The sequence below is a fragment of the Lichenostomus cassidix genome, chromosome 3 (assembly GCF_008360975.1).
Source record: "Lichenostomus cassidix isolate B80296 chromosome 3, HeHo_3.0, whole genome shotgun sequence".
In the NCBI taxonomy this organism is placed as follows: domain Eukaryota; kingdom Metazoa; phylum Chordata; class Aves; order Passeriformes; family Meliphagidae; genus Lichenostomus; species Lichenostomus cassidix.
Window position 1 is genome coordinate 59,301,725 of NC_139483.1, and position 26,082 is coordinate 59,327,806.

Below are 26,082 nucleotides of genomic sequence, written 5' to 3' on the forward strand. Positions count from 1 at the left end.
TGATTACTGACAGTGGCTAAGCAGGATATAAGTTCTTTTTTTTCATTGTGCTTGAGGCTCACACAGAAACTTCACTTTCCTCATTTGGGTCCTATTGGTTACTTTCACTTATAGAAAAGATATCTTTGAAAGGAAGACACAGAATAGGAGGCATAGAGGACTCTTTTGCAATGACTTGTCTATTCTACCTGCACTTTCACCTCATCATATTTATGTTCTATGTGATAGACATTCTGTTTTTCCAAACTTTATTTTCAAAGTTTTATGAAAAACTGCCTTGAAGTGATTTATCAGGCTCCTTGTAAATTGCTTGACTGGTAGTTTATTCTGTATCACACACTCCTGACTCAGACATGGTTATAAAGAATATTCACCCATGAAAAACACAGTATTCATAACTTGTTTGTTTCACAAATACTTTTTTTCCTCTGTTTTTTTTCCCCGTCTCTATTCACCTTTGATGCTATCTATGTCATTTAACCCTGAATGAACCACTCTCCCTCTCTGCTGCCTCAATTTATCAGCTTCATGGATAAATACGGCAGTTTCCCCTAGATGCCCGGTCATCCTAGGTTTCAGCAACATAAAATACTATAATCCTCCTGGTCTTAATTTAATTCTGCCCCAGTTAGCTAAGTCCTCTGGTCCACATAGCTAGCAGTCATTTAGCTTACACAGCAGCCTTTGGGGCTGCCATCCCTATAGGACTTCCCTCTGGTGGCTGGAGCATCTGGTGCTGGGGGCTGTGCGCTGCCCATGGCCCCAGAGGTGCTGCCTTCTCCTCCTGCCACTTTGTACTTTACACGTAGAACTGTGTACTACCTACACTGGAAGTTTGGTCTGTCTGTGTAGTCCTGGTAGTAATTCCTCAGTAAGCTCCTCAGTTTACCCGTGTAAACGAGACACTTGAAATTAAGGTGATGTTCACAAAAAGATATACTGTTATAAATTTCTTGGCCATTCTGTCCTGTGACTCTTGTCTGTAATTGCCTGTGTTCAGGTTGTCTTCTCCTCAGTGGTGTGATGTGTGGTAGGTAACCTAATACCCCAGGCCCTAGTTTCCTCAAATAGCTACAGGACTTAATGAATTACAGGAGAATAAGAGCAGCTGGTATGCTTGGTTGCTTTTAGAAAATGGTAAAATAATCTGCTGAGAAATTTTTGAGGAGCTGTCTTGTGGTGTGTTGGTCCTCAGTAGTGGGTTTTTGTGCAACTTTTTCCTTCATTGTCTTCTAACTAAGCAGATTTTTTTGTTTTGTGCTGTGGAATAAATACTGTAGTTCAGTGTGTACTGCTCAAGGTGATATAGACCTTAAATCACTGTGTCTGAAATCCATACTTTTGTGAATTATGAGTTTTTGACTTTTTGTTGTCATTTTGTGTGTTTGTTGATTTTGTTGGTTTTTTTAAATCAAGAACCAAAGCTTTCTGAAAAACTCCTTTATTTTAAAAAAACCCCAGACATTATTTTTTTTTGTATGTTCAACATGTGTTCAATTAGTCTCAAGCTAAGAGGCTTTGAAATGCTCAGAGAAAGTGAGTGTTGTTTTTATGTGTGTAGTGGCATGGCCAGGGACATGGTAATATGAATTTTGCTAGTTTGCCTCCGGTGGCTTTTATTATAATAAAATAAATTAGAATTGCCACCTCTAAAGGGCCAGATGGCTCTCAATTAGATTATTTCATCAGAGCCCTTGATTTCTTCAGTAGGAGGGTCAGTGCAGCATGATAGAAAACTGAGCTACTTCAAAGGGGATAAGTTTGAGTAACAGTAGTGCATGTTACCAAGACACTTAAAGTAATCATGGATTTTTCTGTACTGCAGTGCAGCATGCAGGATAAAGCGTGGCTTGTCACATTTCTTCATAATCTTCAGTGTATGCTTGCATGGGAAAAGCTGTGTGGCTTTTCCTACTCATAAATGAATGCACAGTTCATTGGAAAGTAGAATCTTTTTCTGGCATACTATGCATGTAGGAGGCTACAAAGTTAAAGCAAATCCTATTAATTTCCTACTTTCAAAGTATTTAATGCTTCCTCTTAATAATCTGTCAAACAAAAGAAATTACTACTTCACCTTCTTCTATACTAAGGAGATATGATTATTTAGGCATATTATTTAATTCATGATTTAAGTTCTAATTAAGATCTCCCTGAAAGAAATGATTTTTTAGGTTTAACTTGTGTATTTATAAATAAAATTGGAAAAATAATCCAACTTGTTCAGTAATTTAATCTTTAATTGATAAAAAGATAAAATTTTGTTTATAATTTGCTATGATAAATATATGTCATGCTTTATTATATTTTTAGTATGTTAGTAAAGTTCAAAATGCCAAGAATATATTGAGATATTTGTGTAAAAGAAGGAAATAAAATTAATAATAATAATAATAATAATAGCAACAATAATAGCAACAACAATAATTTTCGAAATTATTTTAGACTTTTCTCCACTTGGAAATTTTGTCCTAAATGCTCTAAAGGAATATGTCTGTCTGTGGATAAGTGACAGAGTGATAAGTGACATATAAGTAAAATTTAAACAGTATAATTATTTGTGTTGTTTACTTCCCTCACTTTATAAAAAAATTTTTTTGAAAACATAATCTGGCAGAGATTGTGCGTTATTGTTGGCATTCAAATCCATGGTGAACCCTCTTTCTATTTTCCCCCATCAAAAAATGATATTTCTCCCTTTTACATAATGAGTAAACCCAGGAATGTTTTGGAGCATGTTGTTTACAAATTCCCCTTTCCTCAAGGCAGCAGAGGTTTAATGCCCTGGGCTGCTGGGGGCATCTTTCCAGCCCTTGTGCTGCTGGTGAAGTTATGATTGCAGCTTTGGGGACTGAGCTGCTTAGACAAACTGTGGACTTGTGCCCTGCTTACCACATATAGCGTGCCCTCTCCTTCATTCCCACTGTCCGTGCAGTGAATCTCATCACAAGCTAATCCGTTTGGTGATGATAATATATGGGGAGGGAGCGTGTTTTCAGGAAGGTTTTTCATATTCCAAGTTGGTGTTTTGCGTGAGCACAGGAGGAAAGGTGAGGAGGGAGCAAGCACAGGGCAGCGGATAGGGCACTGCTGCCAGACTAACGCGGGTGTCACTGCAGCCAAAGTGTTGACATCTTCTGATCTCTGGAGGCATCCCAGCATCCAGCCGAGTGCCTGAGAAGGCAACCAGAGTTGACTGTAATTATTAGCAGTAGAGCAGACTTATTTTAAGGTGTTTACAGTAAGAAAGGGATGGGAATGTGTAAGGTTGAACTGTCCAGGCTTATAAAAATCACTGGTGTTAAAAAAAGGGTTCTGGAAAATTTAGAGGGAACATCACTGCAAACAGGTATCTTATTGCTATTTAAACAAAAAAGGCAAAATCCACAACTTTTCAACCTGAAAAGTTGAGGAAGAAATGCTGATAAGTTTTACATTTGTATAAAGTAGTTAGAAATGCACTTAAATTCTACCAATTAAATACGATGTTGGAGTTTAGATTCTTCTGGCTCCACTCAGGTTCTAAAAGGTCCACTGAAATTGCATTTCATATTTATTAAATGCTTGATTTCTTTCATGAGGCAAAAGAGAGATATTTAAGACTAATTGTTAATTTACCTAAGATTGCTTATAAGCTGTGTAGGCTTTGCTGTTGACTTTGTTTAAAATATAGATGATCTAATTTCATTGCCTGAAAAAAATTTAATAAAATCATGTTCCTATCAGATTAAAAATAACCTTGAATTTAGAGAGATTTATTTAAGTTTGTAATTTTAAATGCCTGAAATGCCAGAATTAAGGAGGTTTTTTTTTTTTCACAGGCTAATATTTCTTTTAATCAAGTGTTTATATAGAGTAGTTCTTTGTGAAGCCGAGTTATTTTCACAAAAGGAGAACTGCCTGGTGGTGACCTCTCTTAAATGAGCAATTCAGGGTTATCAAATCAGACAGCAAGGGACTGGAGGAACCAAGGATCACACAGGGTACAGCCATTACCCATTAGTATAACTCCACATTAATTTTAAATTGAATTTTTAAAACTTAATTGAGCAGCATTTTCAAGCTCTGTTCAGTGTGAGCAGGACATAAATTGAAACGGTATGTACCAGAAACCCTTAATAAGCAGAGAGCACTGCTGCCTTTTTTCCCTCTCCTTTAAAACCAGTAGTAATGTTCTGACATTAAAAAGAAGAATTTAATTAAGAGATCGTGACAGTGCATCTGAACTCTGACTGGCTAATGGCTTACCAGTGTAAGGGATATGTGCTGAAATGAATGCAGGATTTTTTTCTTTAACATTCATTTTTAGATGAGAACTCTCTTCTGTTTGAACTTTAAATAATTTTAATGATGGAGAAATATTCTAATGGATAAGCTGTACATGAAGAAAGACTTTGAAAATGTAGTTGTGCAGTTGGATTCTCAAGAAACAAATTCTAATACAGAGAAATTAGAGCAACTGCTCCAAGCCTTGTAAGATAATATGGTGGGAAATCACTGATGTAAATAAAAAAGAAAATCTGAGGTGTTTTTGTTCTAGAACTGTAAAGCTTGTTAAATTTTATTTTGATTAATTTCTCTGAAAGTGCATTAATATTTCATTTTAAGTAGGAGCCCAATTCACTTGTTTCTCAATTGGAAGCATGCAGATGAGCTTAAGTAAGCAAGTTCTGATCTTCAGAGTGTAAATTATTTTATATAGCAAGCTTGGATGTGCTTCTCTGCTGCAGACTAAGTGCTTGGCATTCCAATTTAAAGCACTGTACTTATTGAAAGGGAGTCTTTAATTTTAGAAAACTCCCTGGTATTTATTTTTCCCTTCATAGCAGAACAAGAATGACTGCATTACATGGTTTACTTGTCAAGTCTGCTATCATATAAGTTTTAAGGATACACCTTCAGTTTATTATTGGCTGCTTGGTATTTTTGACAATTATATGGCAAGTGTGTGTTTAGTGGGGGAGCTTGACTTCCCTTTGCTGGGTGACTATGGTGTGGCAAGGCCATAAGGGCGGGGGACAAGCCTGAGGGAAAGAAAGTTCTGTGAGTTTTGTTTATTTTGGTTACTTCAAAGCACTAGATCCAAGGTTTATATTATCATTTCAGACAGTCCAAACCTTTGATTGATAGTGGGGAGGGGGCAGAGGTAGGGCATGGGTAGGGAAGGAGAGTGGAGAATGTAGGGCTTGAAAATCCTGCTGTCAAATTTAGTATTTTCTATCAAGAGAAGCCAGATAGCTGGAGGGGAAGTTTCACTTCCCACAAAATAATTTTACTGCTGTTTAAGCATCTCCAAAATATAGCCTTTAACATCATCCCTCATTTGCTTGATATTGGAATTTAATAATTTCATTGATTTCTGAAGTTCAGTAAAGCCTTTCATTTGTAGGAGTATTTGCAGGTGTCAGAAAACTTCCTTATTTTTTCTAAATTGGAGTCAGATACACAACTGAGGAAGGAGCCTGTGTCTGTCCCAGGGTGATTTGGCTGCACCACAGTTGGTCCAGGTGTCCTAGTGCCCAACATCCATTGCTTTCGTGCTGGGAACATCCTCTCAGAGAGCACCCCTGTGGTAACCAGGCTTGTGGTGGTTATGGGATGATGACAGTTTTAGGGAGAAGCAATGAGAGTACCTTTTGGAAGTGTCTTGTGTGCCATTTTGTTCTGGAGATCTCTTTTCACTCTTGGTATCTTGCTGCTTTTTTCTGGCCCAGCCCTGCAGACAGAGCTCACACCTGAGGAAGAACCTTGTTGTTCCTGGGGAAATGGCTGAGAGGGTGGCTGGGTGAGGGAAACTGGATGGTGTCTTCCTGAAGTGAAGGTCACACCAATAAACGTGCAGTTGGTAAAGGTGATGGTATGATCTTTGTAGTGAAATATGAGTGACTGAATTCTGCCTGGTTGGTGTGAATAGAATTAACTTCTTTAAACATATTAATAGTTAAACTGACTGCTTGTTTCAGTGAATTTGAAGTGGAGATGGACCCCTGGATAATCGACCACAAAACTGTTTGAAGTGACTAACTCATGCTAGGATGACAAAGGGTAGATGTAAAATGAAGGGTCTGAGTGTTATGAAGTACTCCTGCCTGTGACAGGAGGTTGGCTGATATACACATGCAGCATTAAATAATCTCCTTTTTCTGCCCTTTGTGTTTTGCCACAGGCTTTCAAGTTATTGAATTTTGTGGCTCAGCAGTAGCGTTTTTGGTGTTAAAAAGCTTAGAGTTTAAAACTTCAACGAAGTTTCTCATTCCAGGGGTTGATTAGAGCTAAAAATGTCCACAGAGGTCATACTTTGCTATGTATTGAACAAAATGGGTAGTTACAAGCAAATGCTGACATCTTTCTAGGGACTGAGCAATGCTGAGTGCTCAGAAACTGTATCCTGGTCAGGGAATAACATGCAGCTGTCCATGAAAGAGAGCAGTGACATTGTTTTTTCACTTGGTGCGTGTTTCTGGGGTTTTTTTAATGCTGACTTTTGGTGGAGGATCTGTGTTTCAATTGAAATAAAAATTGAACATTTAATGTGAATGGTAATAAGAAAAAAGGATCCCGCAAGAGTTCAAACTGTTTCTATCTTACTGACCTGTCACCTGGCCCCGCAGCTCCAGACCGATTAAATTTTTCAGTGATTTGTGGTAGCTATGATTTTTTTAAGAACTCTCTAAGCTCCTTCTTTTAAATGAGATCTGTGTTATTCCTCTTTTAGTGGCTTCCTGCCCTCCACTTTTTATTTCAGCTAGCTTTAGATGGATAGGTGGTGCTTAGTATAATAAAGCTAAAATTTTAGAAGGTATTGAACTTGGACAGATAAAAGGCAGCATTAAAAAGGAAACATTGGCCGGATAGTGAAAAAGTGCTGTTGAAAACCTTTGAAATCCCTCAATACCAGGTTTGTTTAAATATGTCTTACAATACACCCAGTGTATGTGTTGTAAATTTGCTTAAAGTTGAGTGAGTTTTCTGGGGAGTACAACTGCTGCTTCTGCTGGGCTGTCCTAGGATCATTCCAGCTATGAGGCAGTTGCAGTTGAGTATGTCATGGTCATGTTTTGTGCCATTGGTGCATCCTGATGGTGCTTTTCACCCCCAAAACTTGGTTTTCAAATGCAATTGAATACTGTTTGTTTCTTGATGGGACTTCAGTACTGAACTCTACTACCAGGGAAATGCAAAATGGGCTGAATGCATTTGGGTTGGGGTTTTGCTTTTTGATGTCTTCTTTGTATGATGATAATGATAAGTGTCTTTTATATTCTTTTGAGATAACTCTGCCTTGGTTACTCTTATTTTCAGAGAAGAAATGGGGAAGATATTCCAGTTGCTCAGACTAAAAATATCAATCACAGAAGATTTGCAGCTACCTTTAAGTTGCAAGAGGTGACAAAAACTGACCAGGATTTATACCGCTGTGTGACTCAGTCAGAGAGAGGTTCCGGAGTGTCAAACTTTGCTCAACTTATTGTTCGAGGTAAAGTTTTAATTATTTTCATTTTATCCAGTTAAATGCTATTAATGCCAGTGCTTTCTGCTTACACTTTTTATTTAGCCTACATATGCCTCGATCTGAAATGATCATTCAACGATAGCTCTGTGAAATTGTCATAATATGAAAGACTTGTTCGCAAAGCGTCTTACAGTTGCTTTCCACAGAATGCATCTGTGTAAAACCCTGATTCCACAGTGTGTGGAATGTGCCTGCATGCTTTTCTGTGGATGCTATTCGTTGAAGGTGCAAATCAGATTCCACCTATATGTAGCTACCATTCCCTTTTAAAATCTGTTGCCTTGAGCAGACTGGTAGTAGAGCAAATAATACATTTTTCTGTTGCCTGGGAGACAGATAAAAAGAGTTGTAAACTTTCACCTACCCAAGGACTGGGAGCATTGTGGAGATAGTCTGTGATGATTTCCAACACAGAAGTAAAAGCAAAAAAAAAGAAAACTTGCTTTTCCCACTTGAAATACTTTTTTGGTTACAATTTATTCAAATGCCTGCTGGCGTGCAACCACAGCTTGTTTGCGGTGTGATTGGGTTGTTGATTTTTTATTTTTGCATTTTATGCTCTCAAAACATGTAATCTTGACTGGCAAAGGATATGGTTGAACACAGCAGCTCAGTTTTCACTTCCAAGATTGTGTGCTGTATGGCCTGGGATAAGGTATTGAATCTCTCCTTGCCTAATTGTGCCACCTCCAAAACTTCCCATTTCATTCTTAGTTGTGATGAGGCTGACTGGGTTTTAACTGGGAAAAAGAAGAGGTGTACAAAGTGTGTTTGTGGGGCTGCTGCCTGGTGGAGGGGCTGTTTTGGCCAGGTGGGTGCAGGGATCAGACATGCAGTGGGCTCATGCTTGGTTTGTTGGTGAAGCAATTGGCTGTTTGCTCAGTTTGACATCTTGAAGTCAGGCACTGCCTCTGGAACGGCAATAGGGAAAGCAAGTTTGTCCTCAGCTTGTAGAAGTAGAAGTAGTGTAGGGAATGCTCTGACCTATTTTTTATCTGGTGTTTGCTGGCAGAGGTCTTTTCCCTGGAAGACCAGTTGATTGAGGTCAACCAGGTTTTATAGCTCCTATAAAACATCAATAAAAATGGGCCTTGCTGACTGTACAAAGATTTAGACAACGTGCTAAGAGCTTCCTCTTATTCTGTTAGATGTACCTTTTGTCTCGGAAACTGCAAAATAGTCTTCATCCTAATAAATTGAAATAAGTCCTGTTGCAGGATGAAAACAGACTTTTGTTGTTAGAAAGGCAGGGCAAATCAATGAATTTAGCCAATAAATGAAGTTTTCTATTTTTTTCCTAGTATAAAACCACAATAAAATGGTGTTAAGAACACTGTTTCTCAAAAAACACCCCAAAAAACCAAGAATATAAAATTGCATAGTACTATCTTTTCAAATGCATCATATTGTCCTGCTGAAAAACTTAGGTAATTTCATAGGTAATACCATATTTATGGCTCAAAACATAAATTTGATATTTAGCTTTATCTGTAACAGCTAGAGAGGTTTTTATTTTAAGGTTAATTTTACTTTTTGTGAGCATTTTGATTGGAAGCCTAAAAAATTTAACTTTTTTTTTTAATATACACATACACATATATATATAAATATAAAAAATCCCCTAAAAGATAAACCTTCCAAAACCATTTTCATCTATTTGACATCATGGTAGAGAACAAAGATATATGTTTTATAGTTGGATTTATTGCTTGCTGTTGTATTTGAAAAGCAATATACAGTAATATATTTTCTTGTTTGTCTGGATAACCGCTAAATAAATCTTGTTAGCCAAAAAAGCATACCCATACCCTTAGGGATCAGCTACCCTGGTGTTAAAACTGTACTGAAAATTAACCATAATGACAGGTCCTATATCTCAGTGGCACTTTAAAGCTGACATCCTGCTACATGGATACAAAAGATGATAATTTTAAAGGAAATTTTTGGGCCACTGATATGAATTGCCTTTAATAAGAGCTGGCATAGTATTGCCCATTGTCAAAGATGACCCAGGGGGAAGAGTTTATTAGTGCGTTTCCTTCTAAACTGGAAGTGACAGGGCATGCTTGGGGCCTTTTGTTGCTGTTTGTAACAAATGAAAATTTCGCTGCAGAATTCTCATGCTGAAGAGTATTGATCTGTGTGTTCTCACAGCCAGAGGAGGGGAAAAAAATGATGAAACACAATTTACTTTGTCATGGCTTTAGTATTGCTTCCAGATAATTCTGAGTAACGATAAGGTCTTTGGTTTGTAGAAACCAAACTTTATTGACAACAGTGTTTATTAGAGAGTGAGGGATGAGGAAAAGGAGCTGTTGCTCAGTCACTCAAAACCTTGGTGTTTAGACAATGGCCAAGATATGGATATATCTTGGGATATATCCCATGTCTATACAAACATGTGGTGCCATAATACAGGTGCAGAGGCATCTGATACTTTCCTGATCAGCAGACTATAAGTTAGTCTTGGTAGTGAAAGTTTCCATTTCTATAATGTACACTGTGTTGAAACATCTTTATTTCATTTTGGGGTTTAGCAGAAGAGTTACTTTTAGTGGAGTTCTAAACTCTATTACAAATGTAGTTACCTGGGAGGGATGGTATACATTTAAAGACTCTGAAAGGGATAACTCAATTACTCTGATTAGCTTTTTAAAGAGAAATTGAACCAGGATAGGATTTGTAATTAAATTATGAGATTTTACCAAAAGTAGTTCCAGTCAATGATTTAATGTTTCACCTTTGCTTAGAGCTGGTCTTCAGCTCCCAGCTCAGTGGCTGCATTGTATTGATTTTTTACATGGTTTCTATGGCATTACTATCACTCTTAGATTCATGTGGAAGGAATTCTCCCTTTCCCCTTCCTTTTACAGGAAGTTCAGTGCTGTCATTACTGTTAGTTGACTTACCCTCCTGAATATGTCCATCTGATTAATTATCTATTTATATTTTCTCTGGAAAATTGGCAATTTCTGGGAAGGGAGTTTCTCGAAGTCTTCAGGGTTGTTTGCATTGGAACTTGAGGGAGATGCTGGGAGTGAGGAACAGTATCTACGGTAGATAAGAGTGAACAAGATGAACAACACTGATTGTTTCTCTCTTTTTACTTGTTTCTTACTTGCTTTTGAGAAAAGTGTGTCACGGTCTCAATGTCTTTCTGCTCTCTTTGCTGTTTAACATGGAATTGTAGAAATGAAGTGCCCTAAGAGATCAACTGTGCCCCAGTTCATGTGTGTATTTGATGTATACAACTGTTTAGCCTTTCCAAGTGACAGTATCAAATGTTCTGATTTTCAGTCAGTATGGAACTTTACCCCATAATCAGTTCTTGTACTGTTTCATTGTTCCGAACTTTTAAAAATGTACTGGGATGTTTCTCTGAAGTTGTTAGTATTTGCCAGAAAAGTTACCTTGTGCATCAAGAGAAGAGGTAGTGTCCAACACAGCAGCCATGATTAACTTGTTAGCTGACGTGGCATGCTGAAAGTGGCTGTGAGATGGGGATGAAGCTGATGTTACATTCTCATGTGGTTAATAAGCAAAACTTCATAAAATAATCCAAATTCAATTTGTCCCCATTTGGAACATCTTACTCTTAGACAGTCCTGCAGGGACCACGAATAAAATCACCATTTTCTTTGGCTGCAGTACGTGGAAGATACAGTGATAAGTGTCTATTTTCTTTTTAGTATATATTCATAAGTTTGTTGCTCTGATTGTAAAAAAAAACAGAGCAAACCACTTTCTTAAATGGTACGATAATGAACTGCACTTTATGTAAAGTGTTTGTATGCTTTCCCAGGTTTGTTTCCCTTTAAAGTAGCTGCACATTGTTAGCAAAATAATTGTACAAAACTTGATATTATGCTATTAAATGTTGCAAAATGAGCAGTAAATGTGGTACATTTTATTTTATGTAGTAGATCTTGCACATACAAGTTGGAAGAAAATGTTAGATTTAAAGATGAAGAAGGAAAATAAAGGATAAAAACCTCAAAATGTATGAATCAAATGTAGTATTTGTTAATAATTTGTGAATAGCTCTATCATATTGTCTGGTTCTGCTGATAAGTTTATAAGTTTTATTTGAGCCATAAATTACAGCAATTTTTTATGTTTTTACTAAAAGTATTTTTTTTCTTTTTAACATTTCTTCATCCAACCAAAACAGCTCTTCTGTGCTCTGTTCAAAACAAGGGGAGTTCTATACCTTGATTTATAGTTTCAATATTCAATTGTCTTCATGCTCCTGGTAAATCTAAGTTAGTAACAGCAAAGAAAGGCAGTGTTCCTCTACTGTCTTCTAAATGTTCTTCCCAAAATCATAAATTCTGATGAACTGACCTGTTTGTATGAATTTGTGGATATCATTGTTTCTTGTATTTAATTTGATATTGCAAGCAGTCTCTCTTCTAAGTCATCAGGTTCGAGTTTTGGTGGGGTTTGTGATTATATTCTTCATTTGCCTTACTGGGCTGAGTTTGCCATCAGGAACAGTTCTTTTTATGCAAGCCTGGCAGTGATTTTTCTGCCTTTATTGTCTGAATCACTTTAGGGATTTTATATAGGAAAACCAGTAATTTGGATGGTTCCTGGTGATGCTAGAACACTGTGAAGATGGAGTTTGCCCCTGGCAAGTAATTCTCTTGGGAATATTATTCTTTTTCTCTTACAAGAAAGCTTTGAAATATTTCCATTTGAGAAAGCTGTGGACTGAAATGCACTTTCCATATTTCACTAGTACTTGTTTTGTGTGGGGAAAAAAAAGTGAAAGCTCTAGGCTCGCTTCAGATGTGTGTGCTCAATTTCGTGACTTGGTTTATTTGTTCAGTATAATAACAGACTTAAAAATATTCCAAGGAGAGCACTAGGTGGCAGGTAAAAAGTAAACACGTCAGGTAGCCTGAATTTATACTCCCTGATTGCAAATAGACTGAAGTATTTTTATACCAATCTTGCAAAATACCCCATATTTATGACCTCCATTATTAAGTTCTCTGATAAATAGGAAATTTGTAAACAAATTTTTTTCACCTCTGGTGATATTACCCACCATCATAAATATTAGACATTTCAGGTTATTAGTGATGCTTGGTAATGTGTTCAGAAATTCAGTCTCCAAGAGACAGTGGCTTTGGACTGTATCTCTGAAGAGTCTTGAGGAGGGCCTTTGCTGTGTGTTTTTCTGAACTCAGTTAATTTCAGACCAGAGAGGAAACTGGGGAGAGAGATTGAGCAGTCCAAATTGTTGAAATCTGTGGGCTTTACATCACTACCTTGGCTAGGTTTCCTTTTGAATCATCACCAGACTTCAATAGAGATATGCAAATATTTTATTTGAGTCAGAAGACCCCTGTGGCTGCTGTGCTTGGTTCATAAGATGCATTCCTGGAGTAATGATATTAATACTGGTACTCTTTCGGACACTCAGCTCATCTTCAAGATAACTTTTTACTCTGTTTCCTCATTAGTTGTAGCCTAATTCTCTAATGGCTCTATCCCTGCAGGAGGAGCAGATGACAATATCTTAATTACTTTGCAGCAGTTGGAAAAATAAGGAAATTATTTTGCAAAGTTTTTCTAAACCTTAATAATAAAACACAAGTTATATTTGGGGTGTATATTTAGGTATAAGCATTCTTCAGAGAGTCCAGGATCCAATTAACTTGATCTTTTTGTGGCATTCTCTGGTTTTAATTTCTCTACTGTATTAAGATATTATCCTCTTTAAGTAGGTTTAACACGTGAATCTTCCTATTTTCAATCCTCTGTTTCTTACAGCAGGTAAAGAGGGGCTGTCACCCTGAAGTCAAATCCTACCTCCTTTACACAAAAAGAATGAAACAAGGGTATAGGAAAATGCCTCAGAAAGACTTTATGTTCATAATGAATAAATTGAGCTAGATAGGAGTCTCAATTTCGTCATTCATCTACATATCAGAAAGAATAGCAACTTCACTTTCTGCTCAGGCAACTCTTCTGTGGAAATAACTCTGCTCAACCCCTTTGCTCAGGCAACATTTGTCTCTGGTTTATATAATTAATAGGTGCATTGCTCATTTTCTTCAGGAAGTTCAGGAAAGTTGCTTTTGCTGGAAAAGCAGAAGAAAATAGTTTTGACTGGATTTTTCAAAGAAGCTATATTGATTTTGCTTGGCTTGGTTTTGGGTAGCGGGAGGGCCACAAAGATGGCTCCTGTGAGAAGCTGCTGGAAGCTTCCACCATGTGCAGCAGAGCCAATTTCTGATGGCTCTGAAGATGGACATGCCACTGGTCAAGGCTGGGCCAATTAGAGATGTTGGTTATGCCTCTGTGATAACATATTTAAGAAGAAAATCAAAACAAAGAGACACACAGTTGTTCTTTTCTCTAGCCAGAGAAGGAGGAGGAGGTGAGAACATGTGAGGGAAACAACATGGAGACACCGAGGTCAGTGGATAAGGAGGGGAGGAGGTGCTCCAGGCACTGGAGTTGAGATTCCTCTGCAGGCTGTGGTGAGGACCATGGTGAAGCAGCTGTCCTCCTGCAGCCCATGGGGTCCACAGGGGGTGCAGAGATCCACTCACAGCCTGTGGGGAGGTGCCCATGCTGGAGCAGGTGGATGCCTGGAGGAGGCTGTGATCCAGTGGGAGTCCCACTGGAGAGAGGGGACCCTGCTTCCAAGCTGGAGTAGCCTGGCCTTGGAGAACTGCACGCCATAAATGAGTAACCCACACCACAACAGATTTGGGAGGATTGTCTGCTCACGGGAGGAGACTCACATTGCAGCAGTTTTGGGAGGAATGCTGCTCATGAGAGTGAACCCACTCTGGAGAAGTTCATGCAGAACTGTCTCCCATGGGAAGGGACCCCACAGTGCAGCAGGGGAAGGACTCCTCTCCCTGAGCAGTGGAAGAAGATCTCAGTGATGATCTGACCAAACCCCCCCCGCCCTGTTACCTGCGCTGTTGGTGGGAAGGAGGGAGGGGTTGGAGGGAAGAATGGTGTCTTTAAGGACTTACTTTACTTCTCATTATCATCCTCTGTCTCTGTTAGCAATAAATTCACTTTGTAACTGTAAGCTGAGCCTGTTTTGCCTTTAGAGTGTTTCTTCCTGGTCCTTGTCTCAACTCATCATCCACTTCATTAATTATTTTTTCCTCTTCTCTGCCCAGCTGTGCCAGAGGAGAGTGAGTGAGCAGCTGTCATGGGTGCCTGGTGTTTGGCCAGGATCAACCCATAACAGAAGCCAAAGAGCCTTTGATTCACAACAGGTGTCGCTGTTGAGCAGCTAGCAGAGTAATGAAGGCACCAGTTCTCAGTGGCAAGAAGGAATGACCTTTATTGTTTTGATTTCATCACATATATAGAGTTTTCAAAAGTCACCCAGATTGGTCAATCAGAAGCCTTCCCCCAGGCCTGATTGGCCAGGCCTGCACTGTCCAAGTTCTGAGACACTGTTCCAACAACATCCAAACTTTATTTATAAAACACAAGAAAATTTCTCATGGGAAAAACCTGTGCTAGCCACAAACAGGTAACAGAAATGCTGGATATTTGGCATAGGCTCCATTCCATCTTTCTGCGTTGAACAATCTTGGCTGCACAGGTTTACATTTGAAATGACAGTCATATAATGGCTGAGATTGAAAGGCACCTCTGGAGGACATCTGGACCAAATTCCCCCTGCTCAAGCAGAATCACCTAGGGCCAGTTGCCCAAGATTATGTCCGGATGACTTCTGAATATCTCCAAGGACGAAGATTCTCCATCCTCTTTGGGCAACCTATGTCAGTTCTCAGGCATTCTGACAGTAAAAAAAGTGTTTCCTGATGTTCAGAGGGACCCTCCTGTATTTCACTTTGTGCCCAGCACCTCCTGTCCTGTCCACTGGACACCACTGGGCACCACTGAAAAGAGCCTGGCTCTGTCCTCTTTGCACCTTCCCTTCAGGTGTTTATACACATTAGCAAGATACCCTGAGCTGTCTCATGTCCAGGTGACCTGTTCTCTTCGAGTCTTTCTAATGTGAACTGTTGCTTTACCATAGTTCTGATAGTTTCAGGAAGACCTGAAACATTTAAGGTAAACCACACATTTTGCTTTTATTTCATAAGACATGAGTTTTGTACTGTTTGATGTAGACTAAACTAATATTGCCATTAGGCAAAAACTAGCAATTTGAGTTCTGATATGCATCTATTTAATGTATTCTCTGAACTTAAAGGTCACTGATCTGAATCAGAGCAAAAACCACAGTCCTGTAGCTCTGTGTCCTACCCTGAAAGCCAGTGTTTGGGGCAGAGTATCAGAGAAAAGTAGACATAGAAGCATTTTTCATTGACATAGAATTTTTCTGTCCCAAAGGTCTGTGGTTCAGATATCTTCTAAGTAAAGGGCAATACCCTCTCAGCTTAGATATAAGTGTTGTGCCTTAGTTTCTCACTCATAAATATGCAGAAGCCAAAACAGATTAATAATTAACTAATTAACTTGCTTGGTCCAAGGGCCATAGTCTATTTATGGTTTTCATTGACTTGTGTATGCTTTTCCCATACATCCATGATGGATGTTGATGCTGTGTGGCACTTTGATTCATGAGCCCAAGAAGCATGAGTTCCTATTGTGTTTCCTGCAATGTTTCATACTGCCTTCATGAGAGCACATGGGATAGCAAACTCTGGAAGTCCTCTCTTCTCTGCTCACTTCTCAGTGGCAAGAAGCCTGATGGGGATGCTCTTTTCACAGGCTCTGGGTGGAAACCAGCAGAATGAAGGAAAAAAGAGGAGGAGGAAGGCTCGGGATACTGGCAATTAGTTGGATTGATGTTTGCATGGCTATTTTTATTTCTTTCTGAGAGCTGCTTTTCTATATATGAATATAGTTTAGTTTCTAGGCCCCTGATCACATCTAGAACTACAGATAGTAGTTTTCTTCTGTCTTGCCTAGTTATTAGGTGTGACACTATTTTGTGTGTCAGTAGTTGTGACACTATTTTGTGTCCAGGAGTGAGTATGTCTAGGAGTGAACATGAACCAGGCCTGACTGATTTTCTGATGGCTATCTTTGACCATGTTAGATAAACGTGCAGACAGGAATGTGCTTTCAAAGCAAATCTCCAGAAAGGAGCCCTCCCCTGTTTGCCAGGCAGTGGACTGCTGCTTGTTCTTGTTAGGTCTTGTGGAGACCTCACCGTGGCTTGGCAGTAAAATAAATGCAGCTGCAGGGTCATTGAAAATCAGTGGAAGCCTGTAATGGGTGGTGACCTGGGATGAGCTTGACCAAGTGGCTCATGGTTGCAGAGGAGTTAGCTCCGTGCTGTCAGGCTTAGCGCTGTCTTTAGGTAATTTTCCTAGGGGTTTTCAGCCCCTGTGGCAGGCCAGGTATTATCAGCCCCCTTTCAGGCAGCATAAGCTGGGTATCACCTGCTCTGCCTAATCCAGCAAAGCCAAGATGTGATGTGGCTTCACTCAGCCTGATTCAAAATAGTGTTGCCAGTGATACTACAGCTGTGGCATCAGTGACTGCATGTGTGAGGTCTCACTGTTCGAGTGCTGTCCTATACCTCTGCCAGTTGCTCATGTGCCTTCTTGTTGTGAAAGTACTCAAGTGAATCCAAACACCACGTAAAGCATTTCGGAAATTAAAATGTAATCACTTTGTACAGTGGGATTCCTGTTGTCCTTTAGGCTTGGTGGGAGTCAGTGCAAAAGAAAAAAAAGACACAAGGGAAAAGCATTGGGCAGGTTTCACTTCAAAGAGGAAATAAGGGGGTTCCTTGTTTCTCATATCTGTGTTTTATCCAAGTGCAGTGGCATGAAGATCATTTGCAGTAATGTGATTTTTCTCATCTTAATTAGAGATGTCTCCAGACTGCCCCACCACATCAGTGCTGTATTTCACTTGGGTAATTTCCCTTCCAGTATCTGGTCTGTCTCTACATTTATTTAAATCAAATAGTCCATTTGAATACTGCAGCTCAGGATGGTCTCTCTCAGTTTAAATGCCACTGACATTAGTGTGGAGGTTAAAATATTTACTTAAGTACAGACAAAGTTCCCTTACCTGCCATCATTTTCCAGTTTGGGGGAGGGGAAAATCCCTCTAGGTTTGACATCTCTGCATTGTGCAGAGTTGTTAAAAAGGGTGCTGATGAGTAGATGCATGGTAATGATGAAAAGGAGTGCATTTGGAATTCAACATAGATGGCAGAAAATGCAGGATGTCAGAGAAGCCATATATTAAAGGGAATTTGAATTGGAAACTGAATCCCAACCTGCCACTGGGGGCATTTTGATCATTTTGATTTATTAAACTTTTATAACAGCATTCAGATGAAGCTGAATTAAAACGCTTACTCTTGGGTGGTTTATAGTACACAAGTCATCATGCTAGCGAAGTCTCACAATGATCAATGTAGAGTTAAGTTGTTTTTTGAATGCAGGTGCACCTGTGTGCTTTAGTATGTATTTAAAAATCTAACACTGAATCGCTTAACAAAAATACAAAATGAAGCCACACCAACATTTATTTTCAGCTGCATTTGAGTGAATCTTGCTACTGAATTGCAGTTGAACTGCAGGAAAACAAACTGCATATATATTCCTATACCAATTTTGTATGTTGATAAATATACATGCGTTATAAAATAGCTAGCTATTAAAATACAACTATTTCCTTGAAAATGGGTCATTCTGCTAAAGACGTAGATGCTTGCATTGTACTGCTCTGACCATCTCCCAGCCTCAGCAGCTGTACGTAGTCTCACTGAGCAATAAAAAGAAATCAATTACTATTAGAGTGGCACTGCAGGTTAAAGGCATTACAGGTTCACACTCAGTTTTGCAGCAAGGAGATGATACTTCGCTGCAAATGGGGAATGATGCAAAAGATGGATGAGACAGAGTTCAAGGAGCAGTGCTGTGAGGGTCTGGCACTATCATTCCAAGCTGTCTCAGAGACATGATGGATGATTCAGTGGCAAGAAGCAATAATACCAGATGATGAGAGATTCATCTCCAGATCTTGAGCCCACTGCATGCTGTCTACCTGTTGGTGTTCTAGTGGCATAATGATTCCTGATGTGTAATGAAGAACTTAACTACTGTACTTTAACAACTAAATTGGTATGTTCAGTTTAGTAACCTAGATTTTTTGGCAGCTTCTACAATAGCAAGTAGCATATCAAATGCTCCTGCACATGGTAAATGTAATTACCTGTTATTTATGTGTGGTACCTGTTGACAGGATCTTGTAAGCTATGCTAATATGATAGGTAATTTGTTACCTCCAGAAATCACTTTCTATGTGCCCTCTGATCATTATCATGAAACATGATAAATGATCTAGCCCATGAGGTGTAAATGAAAATGAAATGGATAATTTGATTCTATGTCTAAATTGGCGCTGGAAAAGTTGTTGTAATTATAATGGAATTTATCTCATAAATTCCATTAAAATTTAAAAATAAAATATGCTTTGCACTGTACCAATGACCTTTAATCATCTTGGTTGGGGAGCTATTTGAAGATAATTTTAAAGAGACTACAAAAAGTTTACTCGGAGTAGTTTGGATAGTTTTTTTCTTTTCTAAAGATTTTTAAATATTTGTCTGTTTAATAATTCATATTGCAGGATTTTTCTGCAGCATTAACTGCTGGAATATTTGCAGAATTATATAGAAAGTTGTGAGAAACATACCTGTCTCTCTTGAAGAAGAGGGAAGCTTAGCTACATGAAGAAAGATAGATTTCTTCCTGCTGAGATGCAGTGTTGAATTTGGATGTGCTGGCTTACTAGAGAGCTTGTCATTGAGATTGATATGGAACTGCTAACAGGCATGTCTTGGAGAACATTTAAGGAGTGTTACAAGGAAAATGAATGTGTTTCTCTCCCCTGTTCCCCATGTATGTTCACATTGCATTCTGTGTCCTACCTCCTTCACGAGGAAGGATGACACTGTCACATTAGGATTGCTGTTTGAATTTTCATGTCCTTCCTAAATTTTTTGTGATTTTTATTTTATTTCTTTTTAAATTTCTTTGTTTTCAGGACCTCATGTATAACATTTCATGTAGTTATTCTGTGTCCATTTTCTTAGCCATTTAGCTTTTAACACTTTTAGTATATCTTGTAGTGGCAAACATTTTGAATGTCCCATCCCAGTTGATGTCTATACACGGTAAGAAGTGCAATTTTCACTTTTCTGAATTCTTTACTAGTAAACCAAAGAGAAAATTTCTACTGATGGATTTGGGGACTAAACAGAGACAAAACTCAGTGAAAAGTGTTAGGAAAAGGTGAGAGCACCTTCTTAGGAATCAAAAATTGCTTATAATTTGCTTATATTAGAAACCTTACAGACTAATAAGAATGTTCAGTAGGGATGGTAGGGAAAAGTCTCTCAACAGTCAATTTACATGGGTTACCTTTTTGCTTCAAGAAAGGAGGATGTAAGTACAAATTATCACAGAATCCTAGAGTTGTCAAGGTTGGAGGAGACCTTTAAGATCATCAAGTCCAACCATCAACAGGGCACTACTACTGAAACCCCTAAACCACTAAGCCATCACCCAGTGCCAGATCCAGACGCCTCTTAAACACCTCCAGGGATGGTGATTCCACCTCCTTCCCAGGCAACCTATTCCAATGCCTGAGCATCTGAACAAACTGAAAAAACCTTTTTCTAGCCTGAATCTCTCCTGTCTCAGCTTAAGGCCATTCCCTCTGGTCCTCTCACTGCAGGCACAGCAGAAGAGACCAGCCCCCACCTCACTGCAACCTCCTTTCAAAGAGTTGTAGAGACCCTGTGCTTCCTCTTCTCCAGACTAAACAAACCCAGATCCCTCAGCTGTTCCTCATAAGACCTGTTTTGCTGACCTTTCACAAGCCTCATTGCCCTTCTCTGAACACACTTCAGTGTGCTCTTATTCAATGTGATCTGAAAGGCATAGACATTGCATGGTGTTAGTTCAAGGTTTATAAAGCAGGGACAATTTTTGATGAGTTCTAGTTTTAGTAAGAATAATAGTCCTAAATTTGGGTGAATTACTTAATTTGAATAAATAAATACCAGCAAAAAAACTTTGCTCAATTTAGAGTTTTTGTCTGGATTTTTCTCCAAATAATTGGATTATAATGTAACTGAATTTGAATTTTATTTGAATGTACCAAGCATCTTATACTTTGTGCAACCTAGACTAATCTTTTATTCAATTTTTTTTAAACTTATGTTAGGTTTTTGCTCCTTGTGTCTGTCTTGTGGTAGATCCTGTAAGCCATATGGAAGTGTACCTGTTTGACACAAGGAAGAATGCTACAAAGTGTCAATGCCCTATGTACTTTTAATAAAGCCGTCTTATTTTAGTAAACTGGCTTACTCATTTCCTGAGAAAATCATTGTTTACTTGATCTATTTCACCATCCAATAAGAATTAAGTCTAAAAATATTTTTTTCTTTCTTTTTCTTTTTTTAACTGAAGTTGCATTTCTGAGTTTATGTGAAAGTCTCAGCTTTATTCTTATATTGACTTCCTTGTGGTAACCTCAAGTTGTGTTTTTTAACAACTGGAGAAAAAAGTCTACTGCTTTTGAAGGGAGATAGGAATAAACGAGATGCTTTTCTTTGCCTAAAAATTGAGATTGTAGTCTCATGATTTTTAATACTTGCTTTGAACTTTAGTCTGACTCTGAATTGTGTTGACAGCAGTTGGAAATGTCTTGACTAATGATTTATTCTTAAACTTTCCACTTCCCTTGGACTCAATGGCTTGGATGTCTGAGAAAAAACAAGATACATTTAGTGTGATCAATGGGCTGCATCACCAGCCATGGGAATATTTCCCCCATCTTTTTATTGAAGATAGAAAGGAGCAGATGGTTGGCAGTCTATGAAGCACAGCTCCACGTTGGCAGCCAGGTACCTAAGCGGAGTAGTAAAAGCAGCTTTTTGTGACATGGCAATGCCAAAGAAAATGGTGTGGAGGGAGCAATGTTGTGAAAGCGCCTTTTGTAATTCTAGTGTCTCTGGAGCTCTGGGCTTTAAGGTTTCCTCAACCCTAACCCTAAGTGTAACCCTAACCCTAAGCAGAGCATTAAAAGCCACCTTTTATGAGGCTGAGGTACCAAGCACATGGGTGGTTCCATGGAGAATGGTGTGGAGGGAGCACTGTTGTGGCAGTGCCGTGCTCCCCTTTAAATGCCTTTTGTAGTTTCACTGTCCCTGGAAATCTTGGCTGGGTGGTTTTCTCAACCCTAAGCATAACCCTAACCCAAGTGGAGCAGTGAAAGCAGCCTTTTGTGGGGCTGAAGTGCCAATCATATGGGTGATTCCAAGGAGAATGGTGTGGAGGGAGCAATTTTGGGGCAGTGCCATGTTTTGTTTTTTTAATATGTGACGTTGAGGCACAGTTCCTCCTTTGAATGTATGCAGCAGGGCACTTGGCCACCTTGGTGCACTGAAGAGGAGATCTGCAAGTTCTCACAAGTATGGCGTGTGTCAATCCTCATTTTTTCCAATAACTTATCTTTTTTGTTTTGTTTTGTTTTTTCTATTTTGCACCTCTGAACTTTCTGCAATGTGATTTAAGTTGTCCATCTTTTGTGCGCTACCTGTTGGTTGCTACTTCTCTCAGTGGAGCAGAGAAAATGCCGTCAGGTAGAATGTGCCAATAAATGACAATGAGGTAATTGAAAGGTGATAAAAAAGTCTGTTTTACTAGAAAGAATATCTCCTTTTCCAAACGCTTTTGTAAAGGTAATGTAATTGGACACTTCAAGAAAAAGATTGGACTGTGTCTGTTTTCTGGCTGGCTGCAGACATGTTTTGAGTTTAGGCTTACAGACTTTTTCCTGAGGTTTGTTTTAGCAGGACACTGCCTCCACCTTTTAATTTTTACTTTTTGTTGCTTAAGTTCTTTACCTTCAGCTATATCCCAATGCTATTTCAGGAATCTGTTTGGCCTTATTCTTGCATTTTTCATTCAACATAGCTGCCTAAAGAAACATCTAATGAGTTTTATTTTTCCTGGGAACACCTCCAATACCTACTTGACCTCTAATTAGGTATGTGGACTATGCAACACAAAGAATTGTGCCCTAGTGACACTTCCCTCCAAATTACTGTCATTATCAGTGACATTTTCACAATTAGAAACAAAATTATCCTCATTTTTTTACTTTCATTTTTTCCAGGAACAGCTTAACCTGTTCTTTGAATAATATTTTAAACAGTTAAAGAATTGACAGAGAGAACACAGGCTGTTTTTTCTTTCAGGCCAAACCAAGTAATGGTTTCAAGAAGTTCACCAAACAACTTTCTGGTGTTGCAGACAGATAAGGGTGGTTTAATTAATATTTTGTTTTGTCCAGATTTTTCTGCACTTTATGTAAAACCAAAACAAGCCCTAAAGCAGGGATTTAGTGGTATGTCAGTGCTTCCAAGCTGGAAGAAGGAATTTTTTTTAAATGTGTCATGAAAGGATGACAGTGTTCTTGCTCTGAAATGGAATGTTTTGTACAGGTGTTATTGCTTACATTATAAAAAACTGAGGGAACAGGCAGGGGAACGTGTGTGCCAAGCAGTGTGTGCAAACAGTCACCTTATTAAGGAGACTATCCCCCAAGACATTTGCATCATTAGGACTTCTGATAATTAAGATGAACTATATTTCAGTAAGAAGACAGCCTTCTGGCCAACTGACTAAGCAGATGCCAAGTGGAAGCAAATGATGCTAAGTTGAACTCTCAGGCAATTAACAGAAATTAATGGACCAGGTACCTACAGTCTGTTTCCTGTGGATGTCAGTCCAGTGTCCTTGCCCTTCCTACACTTCCAACTCAGATGACTTTCAGGGGTTTAGCACCTGAGGTTTCTTTATTGAAATTTGCTAAGATTTATCACCTGCTTAGCAGACCTCACAGGATTCCTTTGGGGGATTAAAAATTTCACAGGATTCTGGAATTTTAATTGATTGAATGGGAATAATTGAAGAAATTCTTTGATGACAAGAATCCTGTTTTGACTCATAGCATAGTGTTACAGAGGAGGCCTTCCAGAGGGACTTGCACTGTGAAGAGCTGAAACCCATCACTCACCATGTGGTCTGGTTTCAACCCCATTTCTGAAAAATGCATCTCCATATTGCCATAATTAGTGAAGCTTCCTAATCTGTGAAGGAATTTCTTGCATGTTCGGTTTTTGACTGATTCTGTGCCTCATGAACGGATTCATACACCAATTATTTATTTGTTTATTTATTTGTTGGACCCTTCCTTAAAAATATATATGTAGGCATTGCCAATGTCTGTTCATGTGCATCTCTGTTACAGCAGAGGCAACAAAAGGAGTGGTCTTACCTCTCTTTTCTCTCTCCCACTCCCAGTGACTTGCTATTTCAGTTTCTTTTATACCAGAAGCATACTTGTTCCTCTTTCCAGTGAGCTGATTAGGGGGCTCAATTAACCAAACCCTGACACTGTAAAAAGCAGTTGGAGGTTTTTTGTCAGACTAGTTTACTAGTAGTAGAACCACTGGTCTGGAAAACATGGAAAGACCAGAGAAGAGGTGGCAGTTCACTCCCCATAATCATGTGGTTCTTTTGGGTGAGCTTAGAAACAATGTTAAACTGCATCCTCAGCCTGCTTTGCAGGTGGATTACACTGTGCTGCAAAAATCTTTGTGCCCACAGGGAATTGTGGTGTGGAATGGTTCCTGAGATAAACACTGTTGTCTTGGGTTTTTTTTCGGTAGCAGCTTCCTTGTATGAACATGCCCTTAGAGGAGCTGATATAACAGAAGGGGGCTGACAGGAGATACAAGAATGTTCCCTCAAGCCCACATTATCTTGTCATAGCTGAGGAGATAACCAGATACCAGAATGATAGGCCTTAATGTAATAGGCCTAAATAGAAAACCCACAGTAAACCTCATCTTTGGGTTGTTTTGAGAAAGAACAGCTGGGCTTGGTATGGAAAAGAAAGAAATCGGGCCAAGAAAAAAAAAGGTAAATAAAAGGAAAAGAAATATATGTAAAATGGTTCTTTTGCACTGGACATTCAGTTTAATTTCAGAGTGATAATCAGGCTATTTAAATATATAAATACAATAACATTTGGAGTGGCTTTTCAACAAAATCCTAATGAAGCAAGCTATTACGATTTGTATTGGTGTAATTAAAGCGTGGAAAAGCAAACATATCTGTGTAGTTGTTTTATCAGTAGTATTCAATTAATAATAAGATAGAAGGCTATGCACACATAAGATAGAAGGCTATGCACACATCACCATGCTGCTCTGAAATGTATTTGAAATTTTCACCCAAAGGAAAAAAAGTGGGGGCAAAATACATTCTTGTTAAACTATTTGTTGAATCTAAATTAAAAATATTCTTCCGCTGAAGAAAAAGTGACTGATTGCAATGTTAGAAGTGCTTCAGGTTTCTCAAAAGGACGTTGAAAAGGAGAGAGGCAACCGAGGGGACTATATGGTGTTCATAGTTCACAGAAGAGAGAAGGCAATATAAAAGCAAAAATAGTATACTGAAGAGCAAAGGATTATGAACCTGGGTGAGAAAAATGCCATGAAGACTTGTAGGTGGAATAACAGGTGTTTTGTGGTTTTTTAATAATTGATTAATATATGGTGTAAATGGGGCATGACCAGAAATGCTTCATTAAATAACTTGAGAAAAATTAGGCAACATATCAAAGGGAAAATGTTTTGGTCTCTTTAGCACTTTCTAAGGGTGTTACCGGCCTGCTTCTGTTACCCATTTTTTGTGCTGTAGAGAAAGAAATTATAAATAATTCAGGCCAAGAAAGGTATAAACACCACAGAGTTAGAATACTTATCTCTAGGGGTAAACTATTTAAACTACCTGTGAAACAAAAGCACACAGCAGGACAAAACATTTTGCTTTGGCAGGAGAGGCTGCATAGAAAAGTGGTAGTTTTATCTTCTTTTAAGGTATTTAACCATTTTAAGCCCCAGTATTATTCATGGATTGGCCTGCAGTGAGAAGAATTGAGGGAGTCAAAGAAGATATTTTACTTGCTGACTTTGTTTACCTTTGCTGCTCATTCTCCCCACATGTTAAAGGGATGATGAGATAGGAAAATAAACATATTATGTATGTGGAGTGAATTAATGAAGGTATAACATAATTATGCTACTTCTTACTACATCTTATGTTAACCATTCAGGGATGTAAATCAACAGAAAATTAATCTCTTTTCAGTTGATTCAGTTATATTGCTTTGGCTCTGCAAAGTAGCTTTTGGTTTAAAACCTAGAGCTCTCCATTCAGGCATCAGAAAAGAAGAAAAAAAGAATACCTGATAATTTATAATTGAATGTGAAAGAAATGTGACCATACAACCATGCACCATCCATACTCTGAAAGAAGAGGATAGTTGGATCATTAGTAGCTCTATGCAGTGGACACTCACCTATAATGGTTTACATGGATTGAAGCCTGTGGGCTTTTTCCAATATTGTCCAATATTCAATCCATAGCTTGACAGCTAGCAGCAGTTTGTTGGGGTTTTTTCACTTCTAGACAACATGATAGTGACTTCAGAAAACATTGCTA

General features: G+C 38.6%; 1 protein-coding gene across 14 annotated transcripts in view; it reads left to right on the forward strand.

Moving 5' to 3' along the window:
* The window catches only part of PTPRK (protein tyrosine phosphatase receptor type K), a 387,113-nt gene that overhangs the window by 181,005 nt on the left and 180,026 nt on the right, over positions 1–26,082 (forward strand). For all 14 annotated transcript variants that reach the window (XM_085055984.1, XM_085055988.1, XM_085055985.1 and 11 more), the window contains exon 6: positions 7,303–7,477. In XM_085055984.1, coding sequence (XP_084912110.1) covers positions 7,303–7,477 — 175 coding nt within the window. The remainder of the gene's footprint in view (positions 1–7,302; positions 7,478–26,082) is intronic.